At 41.4% G+C, this 27,441-nt stretch overlaps 1 protein-coding gene across 1 annotated transcript in view; it reads left to right on the top strand.

Annotated features, from left to right (window-relative positions):
* Positions 1-26,104, top strand: part of SPOCK1 (SPARC (osteonectin), cwcv and kazal like domains proteoglycan 1) — a 540,185-nt gene extending 514,081 nt beyond the window's left edge. Inside the window, exons 9-11 of the mRNA XM_035014187.1 lie at positions 3,387-3,449; positions 22,879-23,016; positions 23,492-26,104. Coding sequence (XP_034870078.1) covers positions 3,387-3,449; positions 22,879-23,016; positions 23,492-23,682 — 392 coding nt within the window. The 3' untranslated portion in view covers positions 23,683-26,104. The remainder of the gene's footprint in view (positions 1-3,386; positions 3,450-22,878; positions 23,017-23,491) is intronic.
* The last annotated feature ends 1,337 nt before the right edge of the window (positions 26,105-27,441 follow it).

Below are 27,441 nucleotides of genomic sequence, written 5' to 3'. Positions count from 1 at the left end.
CTCCTCTCCTGCCACTAATCTTTCAGAATTTTCCTGGATGTTCTTATGCTTATTGTTACACGTCTTGTTAATCTAGAGAGAACTGATAGCTATGTGATATTGAATCCTTTGATTCTAGAACAGCATCTATTAACCAACGGAGTTACCTTTTTAAGTTTTGTTTGTTTAAGAGTTTCTCTCTGTTATATTTCCTGGCTGGTGGTGGTTTCGGAATTCATCTTGTTTGCAGCCACCTTACTGAATCCTCCTTTTGTTTGTGATAATTATTCTGGCTGGTTTCCTTTGATTTTTTTCAGCCGTGCATTTGTATCCTCTGCAAAGTAATCATTTTTTTCTTTTTCTATTTTTATATCTCATCTCTTTCCTCATCCTATCAGCTGGTACTTCCAAATTAGCGTTGAATAATAGCCATGTTCTTATCTTAATAGAAATACTTGGAGTGGGGCCCCTGAGTGGCTCAGTCGGTTGAGCGACTGCCTTCGGCTCGGGTCGTGATCCTGGAGTCCCTGGATCGAGTCCCGCATCGGGCTCCCTGCTCGGCAGGGAGTCTGCTTCTCCCCCTGACCCTCCCCACTCTCATGCTCTCTCTATCTCATTCTCTCTCTCAAATAAATAAATAAAATCTTTAAAAAAAAAAAAAGGTATTTCATTTTGCAATTCATACCATCTGCTATTTGTTTAAATCTATACCTATTTTCTGGGTGCCTGGGTGGCTCAGTTGGTTAAGCGACTGCCTTCGGCTCAGGTCATGATCCTGGAGTCCCGGGATCAAGTCCCACATCGGGCTCCCTGCTCAGCAGGGAGTCTGCTTCTCCCTCTGACGCTCCCCCATCTCATGCTCTCTCTGTCTCTATCTCATTGTCTCTCTGTCAAATAAATAAATAAAATCTTAAAAAAAAAAAAAAAAAAAAGAAATACTTGGAGTGATCCAGTACTGAGTACTAAGATGGCTTTGGGCTTGAGTCCATATAATCTCTTGTGACTCTAGCCAGGGTTCCGGCTTAACCTAAGTAAGCAAAGCCTCAGTGCTCATGCCTCCCTCAGAGGTGTGAACGCCAGGACCCTGAAGGTGAGGCTTACTAGAGGACACAGGTGGTCACCGCACTAGGTGGATTCCCTGGGTGGGCCGTCCTCTGAGCAACGGCTGAAGGAGGCCAGAACCCATCTAGGTAGGAGAAGTTGAGCCAAGTACAATCAAAGTCAATTTGTTGTAGTTGTTTCCCATTTTCTGCATTTCCCTCAAGTAAGCTACTTCATTTTTTGTTGGGTTCCCACCACCTCCCTCCCTGACCCAGAACCAGTTCTGGGAATTCTGTTTGCTCTCCACATGTCTTCATTATTTCCTGTTGATTAATGTGTCAAGGCTAAAATTTTTTCCGAGGCCCTCGTTTTGCTCTAGACCATAGGTATTCCATACATGGTATTTTTACTAGGATAAATGTGTAGATATTCTACAATTAAGGCTCTGAGCACCTCTTAGGCCCCCCAAAATTTTGAGAGCACATTTTTAATTTTCCATGTGGCAGGATTATTTATTGACTGGTTTTGGTATTTTTCTTTCGTTTTCTGTTTGGGTTTTAGAACTTTTTTTCAAAAATTCTCACTGGAATTATATGCCTTGAAAGAACACTTGAATATTTGCAAATATTGCTGTTTGCTTTTATTTTTAATACAGAAACAAAGATGCTAAGTATAAGCGTCTTAGAGCCAGAGTTTCTTATACTGCTCTCTTTAAATATGATTCTCCTAGCACTCGGTTTAGCTATGCAATAATGGGAACCCCTGCTAATTCTTTTCCCGGGGACAGATGTCATGCATCTTTAAGCTGTGGAATTAAAACTCTGGTTCCATTTGATTAGTCTTCCCATAGGAGTATCAGTAACATGGATGTTACACCTGACTTCTGCTTCAGAAACAAACTTCATTTATTTCAGTGTTTAATTCTGTCGAGGAGCAACTCTTGTCTCTGCTCAGCAGCCAGCATTTTTTTTTCTGTTAGAATTCTTAACCTGGCATTTGGTCTTGCTCTAGACTTCTTCTTGCAGCACTTTCTAGTAGGTCTCAGCATGATTTATGTTTCCTTGCTGAAAGAGAAGTAGAATTTTTACAATTACCGTGGGACATTTTGAGGAACGTGTGAATGAAGGTGACTTGTGCTGTCTTGGAATAGTCTTCCAAATGTGTATGGTTTCACACAAAAATGACCCTTTCCATTTGCAAAAGAGGAATAATGGTACCTACTTTGTGGGGTTGTTGTAAAGAGTATGACAAAGTTCTAGAACATTTTCTGGTACGTGCGTCCTAGTAAATGCTACCTTTAATCATCAAAGATGGAATTAATTTATTTCCATTTTCCTTGCTTGTCTTCAATTGGCATCTTTCTCCTATACTCAGAAGGCACCTTAAACCCAGAACTGAACAAAATTTGTTAGCTTTTCTCAAGGAACAAGCAGCAAAACAGGGTAGTGTGCAAGGCACAGGGTAACAGATGTAAAGAGGTACTTGGGTATTTACGACAGGCCCCAAAGTTGCTTGGACAGAAGTAGTGTAAGGCCCTTGAGCACATGGTAGAGCCTCCCCCAGCCACAGGACGTGCACAGCCAACTCATGGTAACACTCAAGATGGGGGAGGCCATCTTGCTTTAAGCTCAGAATGGAGTAAGTTCTCGGGAGACAGGAGAACCACACTCCCATCTGCCCTACTTAGCTGTGTGGTTCCCACACTCCCATCAGTCCTTCAGCACAAAGGTGTTTGCTTTATAATCGGGGACTTGGAGGCTGAGAGAGAGACTTGCCCAAAGCATTCAGCTATGAGGTGGCAGAGCTGAGAGTTAAGGTTTCCCTTTTCTCCATTCACTGCTTCTCTACGTGTCTCAGATAGCTTCATAGTTGTCCCTTGAGGCGTGTGTTGTACTTTGCTGGGGTGGTGAGCCAGAAGGTCTAAAGTAGCTATTCTAATCCTCTTTGTCTCCTGCAGCAAGACCTGGGGTACATGAAGTATTTGTCACCTTCCCTCTGGTTAGTTGCTCGCATATGGGCATTCAGAACATTTAACCACTAGGAATCTTTGGTCCTGGTTCTCAGCTGATTAAAACGTCTATTACCAGATCACCTAGTTGGCACCTAACATTTGCTTCCATTGAGGGTGGGCAGAAAAATTACAATGCAAGTAGCCCCCAAATACTATTTAAGTACCCCGCAGTGTAAGATTTTTTTTATTTAGTAACACTAATAGCCTGAATTTGTTTTGCTGCATAATAACAGCATATGGAGTAATTCCAGTCCCAGATGTGTCACTGTGTACATTTCACGTCAAGAGTGAAGCCAATCATTAGAGATTATGTCCTGCACCATCTGGAGACTGACTTTCATAAATGATTTTTTAGGTCTCCCTTGCCAGAATGAAATGAACAGGATTCAGAAGCTGAGCAAGGGGAAAAGCCTGTTGGGTAAGTACAATTTCTTGTTACTCACTTAAACAACTAATTAAACTATCCATGTCTCTTGTAATATCGAGGCACAGCAATGGTTTCAGTGTTTCCTGAAAGAAATGTGTCGCTTCATCCCCAGACGGCTGGCCAGGTGTAATTTTAGAATCGCTGCCTCCTCCCTTAGCCTGGGACTAGTGGGCGGGAACCCAGCACCATGTCTACCGCTAGCCCCTCCCTTACTTGAGCTGGGGAATAATACAGGAATTTACAGACCAAGTTGTCTGGGCTGTACCCTCTTCTGTATTTATAAGATAGGGTTCAAAGACTTGAGTGTGCATAATAATCCACAGAGGAAAGCATATACATTTCTCTCTCTGTCCGAATGAGACCTGTGTTTTTCTCCTGGACATGCCAGTCTGTGGCTGAGGTAGAGGTAACAAATGCTGGCTTGTTGGAAGTGCTCCCTTGCAGCTGCGTGTTCTCTTCCTCCAGCGCTCAGGGGACGTCAGGGCATTCAGACCGAGCCATTGCAGAGAGTGCTAAAGCTCATTTGTTGGCCAAAAAAGGAGTCTGTGTTGCTTTACTTGCTTTTTAAAAAGAGAGGTGCAATACCCTAATTCAGAATTATTCTTGTTAAGCCGTAAGAAGCAGGTCCGTTGCCTAAGTAGCTTGCCGTTTCAGACGTGTAGCTATTTACTGGAAGAAAATGGACAAGTTTTCTGTAGACTGTCAAAAGTAGGCAGTCTGTGAACTCTGGCAGGTTCTCCTCCACTGCTTTTTGGGTCACCTCAGAATACCTAGATGCTCTTTCTTCTACTTTTGAAAGTTATTCTATTCATTGGCTCGCCTCAGATGTTTCACTTCTGATAATGCCCCCTGTTCAACTCAGAAATGATCTGTGTGGACCTAGGTTCTAAAAAGACAAAGGCATCTTTCTGGTGTGAAGGCAAACTGGCTGGCTCCCTCCTATGCTGCGTTATTTGGGATTTGAGTGATGTACCTAAGGTGCACAGGTATAGAATTAGTATAAATCTATTTTTAAAATTTTATTTTCATTGGCTATCTTCTGGGTGCTTCATTATTTAATAATGAATGAGACATTTATAAGGTATGTAGTCTGAGATAAAATGTCTCATCTTCTATTTTCCCTACCTCACCTGAATGAAGTGCCTGTCTTTGTCCTATCATGAATCTTTATCACATCTCCCCACATATGGAGATCACTCTGGCTGAGTTATAAAAATATCATTGACCTTCTTGCACATTCTTCTTTTCATGGGGCAATTCAGGGGCATTTGAGTTTAAAAAATAAAGCAAGCCAACAACCTCCAATCAGTTATAATTACAGCCTACTTAGGAAAAGTGGTAATTCTATTACATTATAGATTTAGAGCAACACCTGCTTCTTACCTACCTGAGGCTAAGTCCAGTATGTATTTTTGTTGTTGTTTGGAAAGTGCTACTGTTTTCCAACTGCAGCTCAAGGAGAAGGATCAGTATTTCCTCACCTTTCTAGTAGTAGTTCTCCTTTGCAGACTTTGATTGAGAATCTGTTCACAAATCTCTCTGCCTTTTCATCATGGGAATCCTCTTTTTTCCTTTTCCGTCCTCCCGCTGTGCACTGGCTGAGATCGTGCGTCCAACTCTGGCACAAGCACATTTACCTGCCATTTAGGAATGATTTTCTATGGTTATCTATTTGAGAGAATAGCCGGGGGAGCAGGGTGATGAGGAGTCGTTGCCATAATCAGTAGGATCTGAGGTTAAATCCAGTTCAGAATAGCAAAACCATGGCCTCCCATGCTACACTTCTTTCTGGAGTCTAGTACTCAGAGACCTTTGTCTTCACATCAGTGTTACTACTCTGGTCACAGGAGTATTTTCCCATAGAAGATGAGCACGCAGTTGTGAAACACTCTAAGAAAAACCAAAACTGAGATACAGAGGTATTCTCAAACCATACGTTAAGTTTACTAGCCCCAGACTTACTAAAATATCACCAAAGAATTTACTCTATAGAAAAGAAACAAGACATGCTGCTAAATCTAAATAAATATGACCTATAGAAATGTTCTATAGCAAGCAAGGATTAAAATTTCAGACTTTTGGGGACAGTGTTTCCTAGATTAACTTGAAACCTTATTATGGAATTTCCCCAGAGAAAGACATAACAAGAATATATTGTTGTCAAAACTATACAAAAAAAAGATGGACCTAAAAAACTTGATCATTTCAACAAAAATCAGGAAAGGGGGAAAAAGAAGAGCATGTGTATCTGTAATCACAATAAATGGACCAAAACTCATTATGAGACCAACTGTTGCTTTTAGACATAAAAGTAAAACCATTACACCAAAAGTTGAAATTAAAAGCTACTAAAGACTCCTTTTCATAAAAACATGACAAAAGCAAATATTTTGTCTTGAATTCTATAAACAAAGGAGGAATATCATATTGCTGAAATGTTCCTTTTTCTTTTACCATATTATGGTATGCCGGTAACTTAAAAGAGAATTACAAGGGGGAATCGTCATACCTATAACTGTAATTGGACACATAACATACCTCTTGAAACTTAGCTTAAGTAGAAGAAATGAATAACATGATTAATTAGCATTCATATATATGTATTCCTGTACTAAGCATGGAATGTATTGTCTTTTCAAACACAATAAACAATCCCCCAAAACCTATCAATCACAGATTAAATTCACTTGCTAAAACACAATTAGATTATTTACCTAAACCCCATACACAGAGGGGGGAGAATATAAAAAATGAAATAGAAAGTACAAAACATTTAGAAGTAAAAGTTTTGTATACCAAATGAAACTTACCTTCAAATGCATTAAAAAAAAAACAAAACGGTAAATGTTTTAATTAAAAAGCTTTATAGGAATAATGCAAAGTGAAACAATCAAGACTAATGTAGAAATCCATGAAATTGGCAGTAGGAAAAGCTCAAATACTGTTATGAATTGTAACTTCAGCTATAGGACACTGCTATAAACTTGTGGTTTTCAAATTTCAGCATTAGAATCACTTGGAGGGTTTATTAAAACAGTTTGCTAGGCCCTTCTCTCAAAGTTTCTGATTCAGCAGATCTGGGGTGGGGCCCACGTATTTACTTTTCTAAGATGTTTCCAGGTATAAACCAAATTCAGGAGTACATTAAAAGGATCATTTACCATGATCAAATGGGATTTAACCCTGAGATGCAAGGATGATTCAAAATAATAGAATGTGGTATCTGAATAGATGCAGAAAATACATTTGACAAAATTCAGCATCCATTTATGATTTTTAAAAACTCAACACAAATTAGGTATAAAAGGAACAAACCTCAGCATAGTAAATGCCACATACAACAACCAACATCATACGCAATGGTGAAAGGTTGAAAGCTTTTCCTCTAAGGTCAAGACTAAGACAAAGGTACCCACTCTTAATACTCCTATTCAGCATAGTACTGGAAGTCCTAGCCAGTACAATCAGGCAAGAAGAGAAACAAAAGGCATCCAAGTTGGAAAGGAAGAAGTAAGATTTTGTTTGTAGCTGGTATGTTTTAACCAAGGAAGTGAAAGATCTATACACTGGAAACTATATGACACTGATGAAATAAATCAAAAACAACACAAATAAATTGAAAGGAATCCCATGTTCATGGATCAGAAGAGTTAATACTGTTAAAATATCCATAGTACCCAAAGCCATCTACAAATTAATTGCTATACCTATCAAAAGTCCAATGGAAATTTTTGCAGAGGTAGAAGTAACAATCCTAAAATTCATACAGAACCACAAAAGACCTCAAATAGCCAAAGCAATCCTGAGAAAGAAGAACAAAGTAGGAGACTCCACACTTCCTGATTTCAAGCTATATTATCAAGGTACAGTCATCAAAATGGCATGGTGGCATAAAAACAGAAAGATCAAGGAAACAATCAAGAGTCCCATAATAAATTCATGTATATAAGGTCAACTAATATTTGGTAAGGGAGCCAAGAATACTCACTGGAGAAAAGACAGTCCCTTAAATAAATGGTGTTGGGAAAATTGAATATTTATATATAAAAGATTGAAACTAGATCTCAATTTTTATGAGTGGTATAAGATAAATTTGAAATGGATTAAAGACTTAAATGTAAGAATGGAAACCAGAAAACTCTAAAAGATAACATAGGGAAAAAGCTGGGCCTCGGCAATGATTTTTTGGATTGGTTGCACAGCAAAAGAAAACCTACCGAATGAGAAAAAAATATTTGCAAACCATGTATGTGCTAAGGGATTAATATCCAAAATGTATAAAGAACTCACACAATTCAACAGCAAAAAAAAAAAAAAAAAAAAAAAACTGATTTAAAGATGGGTAGAATATCTGAATAGACATTATTTTTTTAAAGATTTATTTATTTATTGAGAGAGAGAGGGAGTAGGAAGAGGGAGAGAACCTTCAAGCAGACTCTCTACTTAGCACAAAGCCTGATGCAGACTTGATCTCACCACCCATGAGATCATGACCTGAGCAGAAACCATGAGTCAGACACTTAACCAACTGAGCCACCCAAGCACCCTAGAATGGACATTTGTCTAAAGAAAACATACAGATGGCCAACAGGTACAGCAAAAGATGCTCTATATCATTAATCATTACAGAAATGCAAATCAAAACCACAATGAGATACCACCCCATACCTGCTACAGTGACTATCATCAAAGCAACAATGACAACAAATGTTGGCGAGGTCACAGAGAAAAGGGAAGCCTTGTGCACTGGTTTTTTTTTTTTTTAAGATTTTTTTTTTTATTTATTTGAGAGAGAGAGCACTTGAGTGGGGGAAGGGTCAGAAGGAGAAGCAGACTCCCCGCTGAGCAGGGAGCCTGATGCGGGACTCGATCCTGGGTCTCCAGGATCATGACCTGAGCTGAAGGCAGTCGCCCAACCAACTGAGCCACCCAGGCGCCCAGCCTTGTGCACTGTTGATGGGAATGCAAACTGGTACAGCTACTATGGAAAGAGGTATGGAGGTTCAACAAAAAATTTAAAATAGAACTACCATATAATCCAGAGGAGCAAGATGGCGAAGGAGTAGGAGACCTAAATTTCATCTGGTCCCAGGAATTCATTCTGAACACCTATGAAATCAACAGGGGATCAAAGAATAGCAGCAACTCTCTGAATAGAAAAGCAACCACTTTCTGGAAGGTAGGACGTGCAGAGAAGTGAATGCGAGGCGATATTCGGGAGGATAGACAGTGGGGGAGGGGCCTCCGTCAGCCACTTCTAGCAAGTGATAAAGCCAAGGAGCACAAAATCGGAACTTATAGAAGTCTGCTCCACTGAGGGACGTCGCTCCAGTGGCTAAGCGGGGGGTGGAACCCTCGCGGGACAGTGTGGTCTCAGGACCCTCAGGGTCACAGGAAGACCGGGGGTGCCTGACTGTGGCAGAGCTCCCAGGTATCAGAGCAGGGAAGCCAGCTGCAGAGATGGAGCCAAGGAGTGGGCTCTCAGCTTGGGGTTGCCATAACCTGTGATCCACAGCACAGCTGGGCCACTGCTCCTCCAGCAGGGACCCAATAAGTGGCAGATCAGGGGAGACTCCCCTTCCTCCCTCGGGAGGAGCAGTGCGGGAGTGCACCACACGGATCTGCTGGGTTTGGAGACTCCACACAGGGCCGTGCGCCAGAGAGAAATGCTCGGTCACAGACCGGGTGAGCACGGAGTGCGGCCGGAGACCGCGGAGACGGGAGTGACTGACTGCTTTTCTCTGGGGGCTCACTGAGGAATGGGGCCCCGAGTTCTCGGCTCCTCCTGGGTGGAGATTTGGAGGCCGCCATTTTCACTCTCATCCTCCAAAGCTGTACGGAAAGCTTGCAGGGAACAAAAGCTCCCGAGAGCAAACCCGAGCAGATTACTTAGCCCGGACAGGCAAGGGCGGGGCAATTCCACCTCCGGCAAAGGACATCTGAGAACCATGGCAACAGGCCCCTCCCCCAGAAGATCAGCAAGAACAGCCCGCCAAGACCAAGTTTACTGATCAATGAGAACGGCAGAACTCCAGCACTAGGGGAATACTGCACATAGAATTCATGGCTTTTTTCCCATAATTCTTTAGTCTTTCAACTTTTTAAATTTTCTTTATTTTTTTCTATTTTTTGTGAATTCTTTTTCCCTTTTTCAACCAACATCTTATCAATCCCTTTTAAAAAAAATCTTTTTCAATTTTCATTTTTAGAGTCATATTCTATCCCTTCATTGTAGTTAACATTTTTTGTATAAGTTTTTTCTCTTTAAAATTTTGGGGAACAGTTTCTTCTAACAGTCCAAAATATACCCTAAATTTCCAGTGTATGGCTTTGTTCTAGTCTCCTGCCTGATCACATTTTTCTTCTTTCTTTTTTCAACCAACTTCTTATCAAATCCTTTTATAAAATCTTTTATAATTTTCATCTTTACAGTCATATTCCATCCCTTCATCGTATTTACCCTTATTTTTGTATATATATAAGTTTTTCATTCGTTAAAATTTGGGGAGGCAGTTTCTTCTAACAGACCAAAATACACCCAAAATCTAGTGTGTGGCTCTGATCTATTCACCAGCATGATCATATTTTTTTTTCCTTTCCCTTTCTTTTCCCCCTGGTTTCAGGTCTCCTCTGATTTATTTAGTGTATATTTTTCTGGGGTCATTCTTACCCTTTTAGCATTTTGATCTATCATTCATCTATTCTCCTCTGGACAAAATGACAAGACAGAAAAACCTCAAAAAAAAGAACAAGTGGCAGTACTGACTGCCAGGGACCTAATCAATATGGACATTAGTAAGATGGTAGAACTAGAGTTCAGAATGACGATTATAAAGATACTAGCTGGGCTTGAAAAAAAGCATGGAAGATACTAGAGAATCCCTTTCTGGAGAAATAAAGAACTAAAATCTAACCAAGGCGAGATCAAAAGGGCTATTAATGAGGTACAATCAAAAACGGGGGCTCTAACCGCTAGGATAAATGAGGCAGAAGAGAGAATCAGTGATATAGAAGACCAAATGATGGAGAATAAAGAAGCTGAGAAAAAGAGAAATAAACAAGTACTGGATCACAAGGGCAGAATTCAAGAATTAAGTGATATCATAAGACAAAATACTATTAGAATAACTGGGATCCCAGAAGAAGAAGAAAGAGAGAGAGGGGCAGAAGGTACATTGGAGTAAATTATAGCAGAGAACTTCCCTAATTTGGGGAAGGAAACAGGTATCAAAATCCAGGAGGCACAGAGAACCACCCTCAAAAATCAATAAAAATAGGTCAACACCCCAACATCTAATAGTAAAACTTACAAGTCTCAGAGACAAAAAGAAAATCCTGAAAGCAGCTCGGGACAAGAGGTCTGTAACCTACAATGGTAGAAGCATTAGATTGGGAACAGACCTATCCACAGAGACCTGGCAGGCCAGAAAGGACTGGCATGATATAATCAGAGCACTAAATGAGAAAAATATGCAGCCAAGAATACTATGTCCAGCTAGGCTGTCATTGAAAATAGAAGGAGAGATAAAAACTTCCAGGACGAACAAAAACTAAAAGAATTTGCAAACACAAAACCAACCCTACAAGAAATCTTGAAAGGGGTCCTCTAAGCAAAGAGAGAGCCTAAAAGCAACATAGACCAGAAAGGAACACAGACAATATACAGTAATAGTCACCTTGCAGGCAATACAATGGCACTAAATTCATATGTTTCAATAGTTACCCTGAATGTAAATGGGCTAAATGCCCCAATCAAAAGACACAGGCTATCAGATTGGATAAAAAAAATAAAAAAAAAAAAAAACAAAATACAAGACCCATCGATATGCTGCCTGCAAGAGACTCATTTTAGACCAAAAGACACCTCCAGATTGAAAGTGAGGGGGTGGAAAACCATTTGCCATGCTAATGGACACCAAAAGAAAGCTGGGGTGGCATTCCTTATTTCAGACAATTAGATTTTAAACCAAAGACTGTAATAAGAGATGAGGAGGGACACTATATTCTACTTAAAGGGTCTATTCAACAAGAAGATCTAACAATTGTAAATATCTATGCCCCTAAGATGGGAGCAGCCAATTATATAAGCCAATTAATAACAAAAGCAAAGAAACACATCGACAACAATGCAATGATAGTAGGGGACTTTAACACCCCCCTCACTGAAATGGACAGATCATCTAAGCAGAAGATCAACAAGGAAATAAAGACTTTAAATTTAAACACACTGGACCAAATGGACTTCACAGATATATTCAGAACATCCCATCCCAAAGCAACAGAATACACATTCTTCTCTAGTGCACATGGAACATTCTCCAGAATAGATCACATCCTAGGTCACAAATCAGGTCTCAACCGGTACAAAAAGGATCATTCCCTGCATATTTTCAGACCACAATGCTTTGAAACTAGACCTCAATCACAAGAGGAAAGTTGGAAAGAACTCAAATATATGGAGGCTAAAGAGCATCCTACTAAAGAATGAATGGGTCAACCAGAAAATTAAAGAAGAATTTAAAAAATTCATGGAAACCAATGAAAATGAAAACACAACTGTACAAAATCTTTGGAATGCAGCAAAGGCAGTCCTAAGAGGAAAGTATATAGCAAGACAAGGCTTTCTTAAGAAATAAGAAAGGTTTCAAATACACAACCTAACCCTACACCTAAAGGATCTGGAGAAAGAACAGCAATTAAAGCTTAAACCCAGGCGAGAAGGAAAGATGGCAGAGGAGTAAGGAACCCTATTTTAACTGGTCCCTGGAATTGAGCTGGATATCTACCAGACCACTCTGAGCACCCACGAAACCAGCCTGAGATGTAAGAAGATCGGGATCTCTACGAACAGAATATCGCAGGCAGTTAGTTTCAAGGTACAAAGCAGGGAGCCGTGATTCCGCGGGCAGATATCGGGAGGATAAACGGCAGCAGGAGGGTGCCTGGCTGTGGGGATCCTGCATCGCCGGTGAGCGACAGTCTTGCATGCTGGGGAAGGGGCACAGACTCGCAGACCAGTAGCGGCGGGGAAAGGACTTTAGGGCAGCCCCCAGGGCGGAAACCCGAAGCGGCGGGTTCGCGCGTGCGAACTGGAAGTGGCTGGCAGTTTTAGAAGCACAAAGGGCAGAGATGTGCTCTGACCTGGAGGCAGGACTGGGGCGCCGCGCAGGGGCACACAACCCAGGACGCTGCAGTTTATAGCAGCACGGACAGAAACGGAGACAGTGTGGCCTGGAGAGCTCACTGAAGAACAGACTGTGGTCCCTCTGCTCTGAGGCAGAGGGTTGGAAGCGGTCTCTTCTACTCTGACTCATGGAAGAGACGCAGAAAGCCTCCAGGGAAAGCCGCCAGAGAACAAAAGCCCCCAAAACTGATACCCGCTGGGCCCATCCCCCGCCACGGGGGCCCGGCAACTCCGCCCAAACAGGGTTGCCTGAGTAACAGCGTGGCAGGGCCCTCCCCCAGAAGACAGGCTGGGAAAACAAGAGGCCAGCAACCCTAAGGTCCCAAGAAAACAGGTGCATCTTGCTTGGGTTCTAGTCAATAATTTGGACTCTATACATTCCCTCAAAAACCCATCAACAGAATGACTAGGAGGAGGAACCCCCAAAATAGGAAAGACTCAGAGACTGTGACTTCTGCCACAGATTTACAAATGGATACAGATATAACCAAGATGCCAGAAATGGAATTCAGGGTAGCAGTTGTGAAGACGGTAGCTAGAATGGAGAAATCAATTAATGGCAACATAGAGTCTCTAAGGGCAGAAATGAAAGCTGAATTGGCAGAACTTAAAAATGCTATCAATGAGATCCAATCCAATCTAGATAATCTAACGGCTAGGGTAAGTGAGGCAGAAGAACGAATAAGCGACCTGGAAGAGAATATAATAGATAAAAAGGGAAAAGAGGAGGCCAGGGAGAAACAACTCAGAATCCATGAAAATAGAATCAGAGAAATAAGTGACACCATGAAGTGTTCCAATGTCAGAATAATTGGAATCCCGGGGGGGTGGAGAGAGAGAGAGGACTAGAAGATGTATTTGAGCAAATCGTAGCTGAGAACTTCCCTAATCTGGGGAATGAAACAAACACTCGCATCCTAGAGGCAGAGCGGACCCACTCCCAAGATCAAGGAAAACAGGCCAACACCCTGGCATGTAATAGTAAAACTTGCAAATCTTAGAACCAAGGAAACCATCTTAAGGGCAGTTAGGGGGAAGAGATTCCTTACGTACAGAGGGAGGAACATCAGAATAACATCAGACCTATCCACAGAGACCTGGCAAGCCAGAAAGGCCTGGCAAGACATATTGAGAGTAGTAAATGAGAAGAACATGCAGCCAAGAATACTTTACCCCGCAAGGCTGTCATTTAGAATGGATGGAGAGATGCAGAGCTTCCATGACCAGCAGAAACTGAAAGAATATGTGACCACTAAGCTGGCCCTGCAAGAAATATTAAGGGGGTTTCTATAAAAGAAGAAAGACCCCAAGAGTGATATACAACAAAAATTTAAAGGGACAATCTATACATGTCTTCACAGACATGATGACAATTAATTCATGTCTTTCAATAATCACTCTCAACGTGAATGGCCTAAATGCTCCCATAAAAAGGCACAGGGTTGCAGACTGGATAAAAAGACAGGACCCATCCATATGCTGCCTACAAGAGACTCATTTTGAACCTAAAGATACATTCAGACTGAAAGTGAAGGGATGGAGATTCATCTTCCATGCCAGCGGACCTCAAAGCTGGGGTTGCAATTCTTATATCAGACAAATTAGATTTAAAACTAAAGTCTGTAATTAGAGACACAGAAGGACACTATATCATTCATGAAGGGTCTATCCAACAAGAAGATCTAACAATTGTAAATATCTATGCCCCCAACATGGGAGCAGCCATCTACATAAGCCAACTGTTAACCAAAATAAAGAGTCATATCGATAACAATACATTAATTGTAGGAGACCTCAATACTCCACTCTCAGCAATGGACAGATCATCTAAGCAGCAAATCAACAAGGAAACAAGAGCTTTGAATGATACATTGGACCAGATGGACCTCATAGATATTTACAGAGCATTCCACCCTAAAACAACAGAATATTCATTCTTCTTCTTTTCTTTTCTTTTTTTTTTTTTTTTTTTGATTTTATTTATTTGACAGAGAGAGACACAGCAAGAGAGGAAACACAAGCAGGGGGAGTGGGAGAGGGAGAAGCAGGCTTCCCACCGAGCAGGGAGCCCGATGCAGAGCTCGATCCCAGGACCCTAGGATCACGACCCGAGCCGAAGGCAGATGCTTAATGACTGAGCCAGCCAGGCGCCCCCAGAATATTCATTCTTCTTGAGCATGCATGGAACTTTGTCCAGAATAGACCACATACTGGGTCATAAATCAGGTCCCAACCGATACCAAAAGACTGAAATTATTCCCTGCATATTCTCAGACCACAAGGCTTTAAAACTGGAACTCAATCACAAGAAAAAATTTGGCTGAAATTCAAACACTTGGAAGCTAAAGACCACTCTGCTCAAGAATGTTTGGGTCAACCAAGAAATCAAAGAAGAACTTAAACAATTCATGGAAATCAATGAGAATGAAAACACATCGGTCCAAAACGTATGGGATACTACAAAGGTGGTCCTAAGGGGGAATACATAGCCATCCAAGCCTCACTCAAAAAAATAGAAAAATCCTGAATTCACCAACTAACTCTACACCTTAAAGAACTAGAGAAAAAGCAACAAATGATGCCCAAGCCATGCATTAGAAGAGAAATAATTAAAATTAGAGCAGAAATCAATGAATTAGAATCCAGAAACATAGTAGATCAGATCAACGAAACCAGAAGTTGGTTCTTCGAAAGAATTAATAAGATCAATAAACCACTGGCCAGACTTATCCAAAAGAAAAGAGAAAGGACCCAAATTAATAAAATTATGAATGAAAGGGGGCAGATCACGACTAACACCAAGGAAATAGAAACAATCATTAGAAATTATTATCAACAACTCTATGCCAATAAACTGAGCAATCTGGATGAAATGGAGGCCTTCCTGGAAACCTATAAGCTGCCAAAACTGAAACAGGAAGAAATTGACAACCTGAATAGGCCAATAACCAGTAATGAGATTGAAGCAGTGATCAAAAACCTCCCAAAAAACAAGAGTCCAGGGCCTGATGAATTCCCTGGGGAATTCTACCAAACATTCAAAGAAGAAATAATACGTATTCTACTGAAGCTGTTTCAAAAAATAGAAACAGAAGGAAAACTTCCAAACTCATTCTGTGAGGCCAGCATTATCTTAATCCCCAAACCAGGCAAAGACCCCATCAGAAAGGAGAATTTCAGACCGATATCCCTGATGAATATGGATTCCAAAATCCTCAACAAAATCCTAGCTAATAGGTTCCAACAATACATTAAAAGGATCATCCACCACGACCAAGTGGGATTTATCTCCGGGATGCAAGTGTGGTTCAACATTCGCAAATCAATCAATGTGATAGAACACATTAATAAGAGGAGGGAGAAGAACCATATGGTCCTCTCAGTTGATGCAGAAAAAGCATTTGACAAAATACAACATCCTCTCCTGATTAAAACTCTTCAGAGTATAGAGATAGAAGGAACACTCCTCAAGTTCATAAAATCCATCTATGAAAAACCCACAGCAAATATCATCCTCAATGGGGAAAAGCTGAGAGTCTTTCCCTTAAGATCAGGAACATGTCAAGGATGCCCACTCTCGCTCTATTGTTCAACATAGTACGAGAAGTCCTAGCAACAGCAATCAGACAACAAAAAGAAATAAAAGGTATTCAAATTAGCAAAGAAGTCAAACTCTCTTTTCGCAGATGACATGATACTTTATGTGGAAAGCCCAAAAGGCTCCACCCCCAAATTACTAGAACTCATACAGCAATTCAGTAATGTTGCAGGATACAAAATCAATGCACAGAAATCAGTTACTTTCTTATACACTAACAATGCAACTGTAGAAAGAGAAATTAGAGAAATGATTCCATTTACAATAGCACCAAAAACCATAAGATACCTCGGAAGAAACCTAACCAAAGAGGTAAAGGATCTATACTCTAGGAACTACAAAACACTCATGAAAGAAATTGAAGAAGACACAAAAAGATGGAAAAATATTCCATGCTCATGGATCGGAAGAATAAACATTGTTAAAATGTCTATGCTACCCAGAGCAATCTATACTTTCAATGCCATCCCGATCAAAATTCCAATGACATTTTTCAAAGTGCTGGAACAAACAATCCTAAAATTTGTATGGAATCAGAAAAGACCCTGAATCGCCAAGGAAATGTTGAAAAAGAAAAACAAAGCTGGGGGCATCATGTTGCCCGATTTCAAGCTATATTACAGAGCTGTGATCACCAAGACAGCATGGTACTGTCACAAAAACAGACATATAGACCAATGGAACAGAAGAGAGAGCCCACATATGGACCCTCAACTCTATGGTCAAATAATCTTTGACAAAGCAGGAAAAAACATGCAATGGAAAAAAGACAGTCTCTTCAATAAATGGTGCTTGGAAAATTGGACAGCCACATGCAGAAGAATGAAACTCGACCATTCTCTAACACCATACACAAAGATAAACTCAAAGTGGATGAAAGACCTCAATGTGATACAGGAATCCATCAAAATCCTAGAGGAGAACATAGGCAGTAACCTCTTTGACATCGGCCACAGCAACTTCTTTCAAGATACAGCTCCAAAAGCTAGTGAAACAAAAGAAAAATGAACTTTTGGGACTTCATCAAGATAAAAAGCTTCTGCACAGCAAAGGAAAAAGTCAACAAAACAAAGAGGCAACCCACAGAATGGGAGAAGATATTTGTAAATGACGCCACAGATAAAGGGCTGGTATCCAAGATCTGTAAAGAACTTCTCAAACTCAACACCCGAAAAAACAAATAATCAAGTCAAAAAGTGGGCAGAAGATATGAAAAGACACTTCTCTGAAGAAGACATACAAATGGTTAACAGACACATGAAAAAATGTTCATCATCATTAGCCATCAGGGAAATTCAAATCAAAACCACACTGAGATACCACCTTACACCAGTTAGAATGGCAAAAATGGACAGGTAAAAAACCACAAATGTTGCAGAGGTTGTGGAGAAAGGGGAACCCTATTACACTGTTGGTGGGAATGCAAGTTGGTACAGCCACTTTGGAAAACAGTGTGGCGGTTCCTCAAAAAGTTAAAAATAGAGCTACCCTATGACCCAGCAATTGCACTACTGTTTACCCCAAAGACACAGATGTAGTGAAAAGAAGGGCCATATGCACCCCAACGTTCATAGCAGCAATGTCCGCAATAGCCAAACTGTGGAAAGAGCCAAGATGCCCTTCAACAGGTGAATGGATAAAGATGTGGTCCACATATACAATGGAATATTACTCAGCCATCAGAAAGGATGAATACCCGACTTTTACATCAACATGGATGGGACTGGAGGAGATTATGCTAAGTGAAATTAGTCAAGCAGAGAAAGTCAATTATCATATGGTTTCACTTATTTGTGGAACATAAGGAATAGCATGGAGGACATTAGGAGAAGAAAGGGAAAAATGAAGTGGGAGGGAATTGGAGGGAGAGATGAACCATGAGAGACTATGGACCCTGAGAGACAAACAGGGTTTTAGAGGGGAGGAGGGAGGGGGATTGGTTAGCCCAGTGATGGGTATTAAGGAGTGCACGTACTGCATGGAGCACTGGGTGTTATACGAAAACAATGGATCGTGGATCACCACATCAAAAATTAATGATGTATACTGGGCGCCTGGGTGGCTCAGTTGGTTAAGCGACTGCCTTCGGCTCAGGTCATGATCCTGGAGTCCCAGGATTGAGTCCCGCATCGGGCTCCCTGCTCCGCAGGGAGCCTGCTTCTCCCTCTGACCCTCCCCCCTCTCATGTGCTCTCTGTCTCTCTCATTCTCTCTGTCTCAAATAAATAAATAAAATCTTTAAAAAAAAATTAATGATGTATAGTGACAAACATAACATAATAAAATTAAAAAAGAAAAAGAAAAAAGAAATAAAGCTTAAACCCAGCAGGAGAAGAGAAATAACAAAGATCAGAGCAGAAATCAATGAAATAGAAACCAAAAGAACAGAACAGATCAACGAAACTGGGAGTTGGTTCTTTGAAAGAATTAGTAAGTTTGATAAACCCCTGGCCAGACTTACCAAAAAGAAAAATGACCCAAATAAATAAAATCATGAATGAAAGAGGAGATCACAACCAACACCAAAGAAATACAAACAATTACAAGAACATATTATGAGCAACTATATGCCAGCAAATTACAGAATCTGGAAGAAATGGGTGCATTCCTAGAGATGTATAAACTACCAAAATTGAACCAGGAAGAAACAGAAAACCTGAACAGAGCCATAACCACTAAGGAAACTGAAACAGAAATCAAAAATCTCCTAACAAACAAGAGGCCAGGGCCAGATGGCTTCCCCAGGGAAATTGTACCAAACATTTAAAGAAGAATTAATACCTATTCTTCTGAAACTGTTCCAAAAAAATAGAAATGGAAGGAAAACTTCCAAACTCGTTTTATGAGGCCAGCATTACCTTGATCCCCAAACCAGACAAAGACCCCCATCAAAAAGGAGAATTACAGACCAATATCCCTGATGAACATGGATGCAAAAATTCTCACCAAAATATTAGCCAGTAGGATCCAACAGTACATTTAAAGGATCATTCACCACGACCAAGTGGGATTTATCCCTGGGCTGCAAGGTTGGTTCAACATCCACAAATCAATCAGCGTGATACAATACGTTAATAAAAAAAAGAACAAGAACCATATGATCCTCTCAATAGATGCAGAAAAAGCATTTGACAAAGTACAGCATCCTTTCTTGATTAAAACTCTTTACAGTGTAGGGATAGAGGGTACATACCTTAATATCATAAAAGCCATCTATGGAAAGCCCACAGTGAATATCATTCTCAATGGGGAAAAACTGAGAGCTTTCCCCCTAAGGTCAGGAACGTGGCAGGGATGTCCACTATCACCAATGCTATTCAACATAGTACTAGAAGTCCTAGCCACAGCAACCAGACAACAAAAAGAAATCAAAGGCATCCAAATTGGCAAAGAAGAAGTCAAACTCTCACTCTTTGCAGATGATATGATACTTTATGTGGAAAACCCAAAAGACTCCACCCCAAAACTGCTAGAACTCATACAGGAATTCAGTCAAGTGGCAGGATATAAAATCAGTGCACAGAAATCAGTGGCATTCCTATACACCAACAGCAAGACAAAAGAAAGAGAAATTAAGGAGTCGATCCCATTTACAATTGCATCCAAAACCATAATATACCTAGGAATAAGTCTAACCAAAGAGGCAAAGAATCTGTACTCAGAAAACTGTAAAATACTCATGAAAGAAATTGAGGAAGACATAAAGAAATGGGAGAGTGTTCCATGCTCATGGATTGGAAGAACAAATATTGTGAAGATGTCAATGCTACCTAGAGCAATCTACACATTTAATGTAATGCCTATCAAAATACCATCCACTTTTTTAAACGAAATGGAACAAATAATCCTAAAATTTGTATGGAACCAGAAAAGACCCCGCATAGCCAGAGGAATGTTGAAAAAGAAAAGCAAAGCTGGGGGCTCCACAATGCCTGACTTCAAGCTCTATTACAAAGCTGTCATCATCAAGACAGTATGGTACTGGCACAAAAACAGACACATAGATCAATGGAACAGAATAGAGAGCCCAGAAATGGACCCTCAACTCTATGGTCAACTCATCTTTGACAAAGCAGGAAAGAATGTCCAATGGAAAAAAGACAGTGTCTTCAACAAATGGTGTTGGGAAAATTGGACAGCCACATGCTGAAGAATGAAATTGGACCATTTCCTTACACCACACACAAAAACAGACTCGAAATGGATGAAAGACCTCAATGTGAGACAGGAGTCCATCAAAATCCTAAAGGAGGACACAGGCAGCAACCTCTTTGACCTCAGCGCAGCAACTTCTTCCTAGAAACATCGCCAAAGGCAAGGGAAGCAAGGGCAAAAATGAACTATTGGGACTTCATCAAGATAAAAAGCTTTTGCACAGCAAAGGAAACAGTCAAGAAAACCAAAAGACAACTGACAGAATGGGGGAAGATATTTGCAAATGACATATCAGATAAAGGGCTAGTATCCAAATCTATACAGAACTTATGAAACTTAACACCCAAAGAACAAATGATCCAATCAAGAAATGGGCAGAAGACATGAACAGACATTTCTCCAAAGAAGACATCCAAATGGCCAACAGACACATGAAAACGTGCTCAACATCGCTCAGCATCAGGGAAATCCATCAAAACCTCAATGAGATACCACCTCACACCAGTCAGAATGGCTTAAATTAACAAGTCAGGAAATGACAGATGTTGGCGGAGATGCAGAGAAAGGCGAACCCTCCTACGCTATTGGTGGGAATGCAAGCTGGTGCAGCCACTCTGGGAAACAGAATGGAGGTTCCTCAAAAAGTTGAAAATAGAGCTACCCTACGACCCAGCAATTGCACCACTGGGTATTTACCCCAAAGATACAAATGTAGGGATCCGAAGAGGTACATGCACCCTGATGTTTATAGCAGCAATGTCCACAATAGCCAAACTATGGAAAGAGCCAAGATGTCCATTGACAGATGAATGGATAAAGAAGATATGGTGTATATATACAATGGAATATTATGCAGCCATCAAAAAAACTGAAATCTTGCCATTTGCAATGGTGTGGATGGAACTAGAGGGTATTATGCTAAGCGAAATAAGTCAATCAGAGAAAGACATGTATCATATGATCTCACGGATATGAGGAATTCTTAATCTCAGGAAACAAACTGAGGGTTGCTGGAGTGGTGGGGGGTGGGAGGGATGGGGTGTCTGGGTGATAGACATTGGGGAGGGTATGTGCTATGGTGAGCGCTGTGAATTGTGTAAGACTGTTGAATCACAGACCTGTACCTCTGAAACAAATAATACATATGTTAAAAAAAAAAAGAAGATAGTAGGAAGGGAGGAATGAAGGGGGGAAATCGGTGGGGGAGATGAACCATGAGAGACTATGGTCTCTGAGAAAGAAAATGAGGGTTCTAGAGGGGAGGGGGGTGGGGGGATGGGTTAGCCTAGTGATGGGTATTAAAAGGGCACATACTGAATGGAGCACTGGGTGTTATACACAAACAATGACTTATGGAACACTACATCAAAAACTAATGATGTGGGGCGCCTGGGTGGCTCAGTTGGTTAAGTGACTGCCTTCGGCTCAGGTCATGATCCTGGAGTCCCGGGATCGAGTCCCGCATCAGGCTCTCTGCTCGGCAGGGAGTCTGCTTCTCCCTCTGACCCTTCTCCCTCTCATGCTCTCTGTCTCTCATTCTCTCTCTCAAATAAATAAATAAAATGTTTAAAAAAAAAAAACTGATGTAATGTATGGTGATTAACATAACATAATAAAATAAATTTTTTTTTAAAAAACTACCATATAATCCAGCAATTCCACTTCTCAGAAAGCTGCACCCACATGATCATGGCAGTGTTATTTAAAATAGCCAAGATATAGAAACATATCTTGTTATATGTTATAAAGAAATTAGTGTGTGTGTTTGTATACAAAATAGACTACTGTATACCATAAAAGAGAAGGAAGGCCTGCCAATTGTGACAACATGGAATGACCTTGAAGACAAGATGCTAAGTGAAGTCAGTCAGACAACTAGCATATGATCTGGAACCTAAAACAACAACTCAGAGGAAAGGACATCCAACTGGTGGTTACCATAGGTAGGGAGAATTGGAGGAAGGTGGTCAAAAGGTACAAACTTCGAGTTGTAAGACAAGTACGTACCAGGAATTTAATGTACAGCATGAGGACCATAGACAACACTGCTGTATGGAACATATCAAAGTTGTTAGTAGTAAATCCTAAGAGTTCTCATCGCAAAGGAAAGACAGATGTTAATTACACTTCAGTAATCATTTGACAGCATATGTAAGTCAAATTGTGCTGTGCACTGCACATTCCATGGTGCTACATCTCACTCCTAGCTCCATAAAACTGGGAAACGGTAAAGAAATTGTTACTAAGAGTAGTACCCATTCATATTTTAAAGGGAAAAATAAGAACTCACCCAAGAAGGGATCCTGTCTCACCTTGAGCCAATCCAGGACCCTGTAGATCTCGACTAAGTAATCACCAGCCACTGCTTTCCCCCCGCTAGCTCTGCAGGAAATCCCGTCTTCTCTCTCTCGGGGGGGGGGGGGGGGGCATTAACCCTGAGTACCCGTGCACGTCTGATTCAAACTGGACTGTTTCCCCCCTCAGGAGCATTCATCCCTCGGTGCAACGAGGAGGGCTATTATAAAGCCACACAATGCCATGGCAGCACTGGGCAGTGCTGGTGTGTGGATAAATACGGCAACGAGCTGGCCGGCTCCAGGAAACAGGGCGCCGTGAGCTGCGGTGAGTAGGGCCCTCTGCGTCAGCCCCACAGTGACCTCTGTTGACTGGCAGGTGTTGACCGTATAAAGATCTGGGCAGAAGAATCTCGAGACGTATCTGTGGTCTACAGTGAACAAGTTTACAGTGGAGACGCATTCACCCTGAAATCACGTGAGATTAGGCGTAGCTAGCTTTATGAGTGGCAGGAACTCCCCGTGACCGGGGGATTGGATCACATTTTTTGACAAAGAATGACTTCGATAAACCTCCCAAGGTTCCACCAAGAAGGCAGAAGCATCTCCAGACCTCCGGGGTTCACAAAGCTTTCAGCCTATGCCATGTTGACGAACCCCATCCAGGCAGAGATGCTCTAATATTCAGAGAGTAAATTGCATGCTTTCTCCCTACACTTAAGTCGCATGAAAAGGAACCACTCCGATGGTCCAGAAGTATAAGCAGCAACTAACCTCCCATCTTTTCTTCCTTCTTCTTTCAGAAGAGGAGCAGGAGACTTCAGGGGATTTTGGCAGTGGCGGCTCTGTGGTCCTGCTAGATGACCTAGAGGATGAGCGGGAGCTGGGACCAAAGGACACATTGGGGAAGCTGAGGGTGCACACCCGGGCAGTGACAGAGGATGATGAGGATGAGGACGACGACAAAGAGGACGAGGTGGGCTACATATGGTAGTCCCCACGAGGAAGAGGACACGAGGTTTGCACAGAATTGCAAGTCACTTCCTACTCCTGCATTTGTATCTAAGACTCCACAGCACCAAGGCCTCTTCTCCATTGTTGCTCTCTGTACCTGACCCGAGGTTTGGAAGACCACTCCTTGTCCCCAGAGCATTCTGGTCTTGCATACAGTTGTGTGGGAAGAAGGGTGTTGTGTTTTGTTTTTTTAGACAGGGAAGCGGCTGTCTCAATTAAAGCCTCCTTCCCTCCCGTGAGATTTTTGCAATGAGCATGTGATGTATGTGGGATTCTGACTGTGCAGGGAGCCCCCACCTTGTAAACGTCCAAGATGCTTTTCGATTACCCACACCAGTGGTCATTCCAGCATGGTTCCCGGCCTTCCGGTGTCTAAGTGCTTTTCTTGTGTCCTGTAGATGTCGTGGAAAACACACCACACTGTACTTTCTTCTGCCCTATCCCCACCACCCCTCGTGTTAATAATTAAAAATTAGTTTTTCATATCACTATCTGGCTTCCTACAAACAACAGCCTTAATTCAGTCAAGAGTTCCTTCGGGGAATTGATTTCCTTTATTAACAAGGGTGTCTGGATGCTCCTCTGTACATGCATAAAGATGTCTGTGTGTACAGAGTAGATTGTACAAGACCACACACACACCACTCAGAAAAAGCGCTTCAGGATCTTCTAGAAACTCATTTGAAAAACAGTTATAAATTTGTCAGCTGTCCAGACCTGGATCAGAATTTCTGGAATAAGAAATCAGTATCAGAATTCCTTTCTTTGCACTAAGAGTTAGCACTTGTAGCCTGCAGGCTGAGGAGGTTCCTTTCCCTATGCATTAGGAGAGTCACGGGAAGCCCTTTGATTTGGCTAAGCCTCTGTCCGCCTAAATCACTTTCCTTGCAGAAGCCATGAGACTCCCACATGGGCAACTTCACAAGCCATCTTTTTCATTTCAGCTCAAAGCGTCCCCCCCACCCCCGCCCCCAGGGCTGCAGCAATCCTGTCTGCCACAGGTTCTCACTTTCCCTGCCGACGCAAGGGCTTTTCCCAAGGCATGGATACACATCCTCTGCTCCCTGAGATGACAATACCACAGTGTTCCTTTGCAGAAGAAAATTCAGGATTCTTAATCTCATGTTTTGCTTTGCCCCATTTCTATCCACAAATCATAGCGAGGGTACACAAGCTGTACAGATTTTATACCACTCATCATTTATTTAAAAAAATCCCAAAGGGAGGCTAAAAAGAACTTCATCATAGCGCCTAGAAGCTAGGTTGGATTTCTAAGAGCTACTCCTGAAGCAAGCCCTCCACCAGTGTTTCTTTTCCCTAAGTAAGCTCATGATTACAGTCTGTCTCTGAATTTGGTAGGGTCAGCCTCTCTATTGTTTTAAGGATTTCTGTCCCTATCAAGCTGGCTCAGATACAAGCACCAAAGAGTAGTCTTCGAAGTGAGTGGCCCCATTTAGTCCAGTACTTCAGACCCTTAAGCTCCTGTCCTACCTGGTTTCCAATTACCTGTGACCCTCATCAGCCCCCCAGCAAGGCTCTGTGGCCCACGTTGGTTTATCTTCCTTTCCTCCTGAGCTCCAGCCCGTCCATAAGACAACCACATAAACTCAGGCAAAAAAATATACTCAGCCAAACCATGGTCATAGCGGCAGCTGACCAACACCTACCCTCTCAAATTGACCATATATTTGTATTTTACCAAGCTGCCTTCAAACCAGCATTTTGCAGTCCTAGCATTGGCCACGGTGGCATCATTCCTAGACTTAGTCTCAGATGGGAAATGAACATACGTGATACAGTCAACTTCTTTGGCCTGATAGACACGGGTACCACCAGGACCCTAGGTAGAGAACAGAGGCAAGCTCTGTATTGGGATGTCAACTCCATCACCTCTCTTTCAATTGTTTTTCTTCACTTGAACAAAACACTGAGATGGTAATTTAGAAAGCAGGTGCTTAACTGCAGCTAAATTATAATAGAGTATACAAAAGAATCAAGACATATTAAAAATTTTCAGTTTAGACCATCAAAGAAAACCATCGTTACTGTCTCCTCTGAGCTTGGAAAAATGCACAAGAGAACAAATTAAAAGCGACAAATTGATTTCACTCAGAAAAACTTCCAGGAACAGAGAACCACTGATTCTAATTTGCCTAATTATCTTATGACAAGTATCAAATTAAGATGACACTTAAAGATTCTTAGCATTAACTTAATGGTGGAGAAGAGTGGGCTCAGCAGTCAGTTCCCAGTAAGGTAACAAGATGCTCGTTTTCAAAGATATTCCAGGAAGATGTTTTGAATCATTAAAATAGTAAATAAAAAGCCCTCCTAAGACTGGGACCCCAAATCAATGGAGCAACATTAACATCACTTTTCATGCCTCACTTTGGCATGACAGCATTAGATTTTTAAAGGGCTTTACTACTTTTCACAAGTACTAAAGATTTGATTTTCTAGTTACCTTATCTTTAGAAGTAGAATTTGTGATTTCCCCTTTTTGGGCAGGAGTCCTTTTGTTAGCAACTAAGTATACATAAAAATCTTGATTAAACAAAAATAGTACCATGATAATCCATCCCCATTTTTGAGACAGGTATTGAACTGAATCCTCACTCATTTCTGGAAACTCTCTAGTAAACAGCACTTATTCTTATTCCACACATGGTTCTTTTATTTAATACTGTTTCCTCAGCATCCACCTTAAATCCCAAATTTTCTTTCACCATGGTTAGTTGTCTGCCATAATAATGTCTTTTTGTTTCCACAGATATTCTAGGCATGGGAATACCTTACTACTCAATCTGAGATTTTGTTGTCAGTTTCCCCTTCTTTATGCCCATTTCCCCACACCCAGCAGTGAATGACTATGTGTCTGTCCAGGTCTGCCCCTCTACTTTTCCCAGAATGCCACACTTTTTTTTCCCCCCACCTTGACCACATTGTACAGTAACATCTAAGAGCCCTTTCTACAGTGGGTGGTTTTGGTCTTTTTATACCTTTTTCTCAAAGTTACTGTTTGTCCCTGTTCAATGTGTAGCATTGTAATGAGAGCCCACCAAATCCTGAGTGTCATTTTGTTGTCCCTATTGTAGATGAAATAGTGATGTAGAAAAATCTAGTAAATTCTGAATGCTTTTCCATGTAGACTTCTCTGGAATGTGAACACGACTCTTTGGTTAATAGTAAATGCTTAACTGTAGTCCTGAGTAGGTGCATTTCTGTCTGTCTCAATAAATTTTGATTTGTCTGCAACACCTGAGTGTTGGTATTTTCTTAGCCTGCATGTCATCTCACCAAGCCATGTCCACACTCAATCTCTGGAGAACAAACAGCATGGGCAGACAGAGGGGACTGCCAGTACGGACCCCTCCTTCAAGGCTCCTGTACATGGCAAAGGAGGTAGACCAGCTGGTGGTCCACCCTGTCTTTGCCCCTCTCTCAACACACCCTGTGCCCACGCAGTCTAGAACCACATCACCTAACCCTTGTGTTAGCTGCTTTCACTCTTTGAGGCTTCCACTTTGTTACTTCGTTTTTACCTATTAGATCTCTGTGTTGTCATCCTGTTGACAACCTTAAGCTTTTCCAGTTCTTCCTATTCTTTCCCTCCCATTAGTTATTCTCCAATTCTCCTAAAAAAAAAAAAAAAAAAGAAAGAAAGAAATTCTCCTTTACAGGGGATTCTGAATTTTCCAGAGGCTTGTCAAACATCAGAAAGCCCCCAAATTGGAAAAGG

Source organism: Mirounga leonina, unplaced genomic scaffold (assembly GCF_011800145.1).
Source record: "Mirounga leonina isolate KUSES-001 unplaced genomic scaffold, KU_Mleo_1.0 Mir_168, whole genome shotgun sequence".
Taxonomy (NCBI): Eukaryota; Metazoa; Chordata; class Mammalia; order Carnivora; family Phocidae; genus Mirounga; species Mirounga leonina.
Note: the sequence above shows the minus strand (reverse complement) of the source record. Positions and strands in the feature narration are given on the sequence as shown.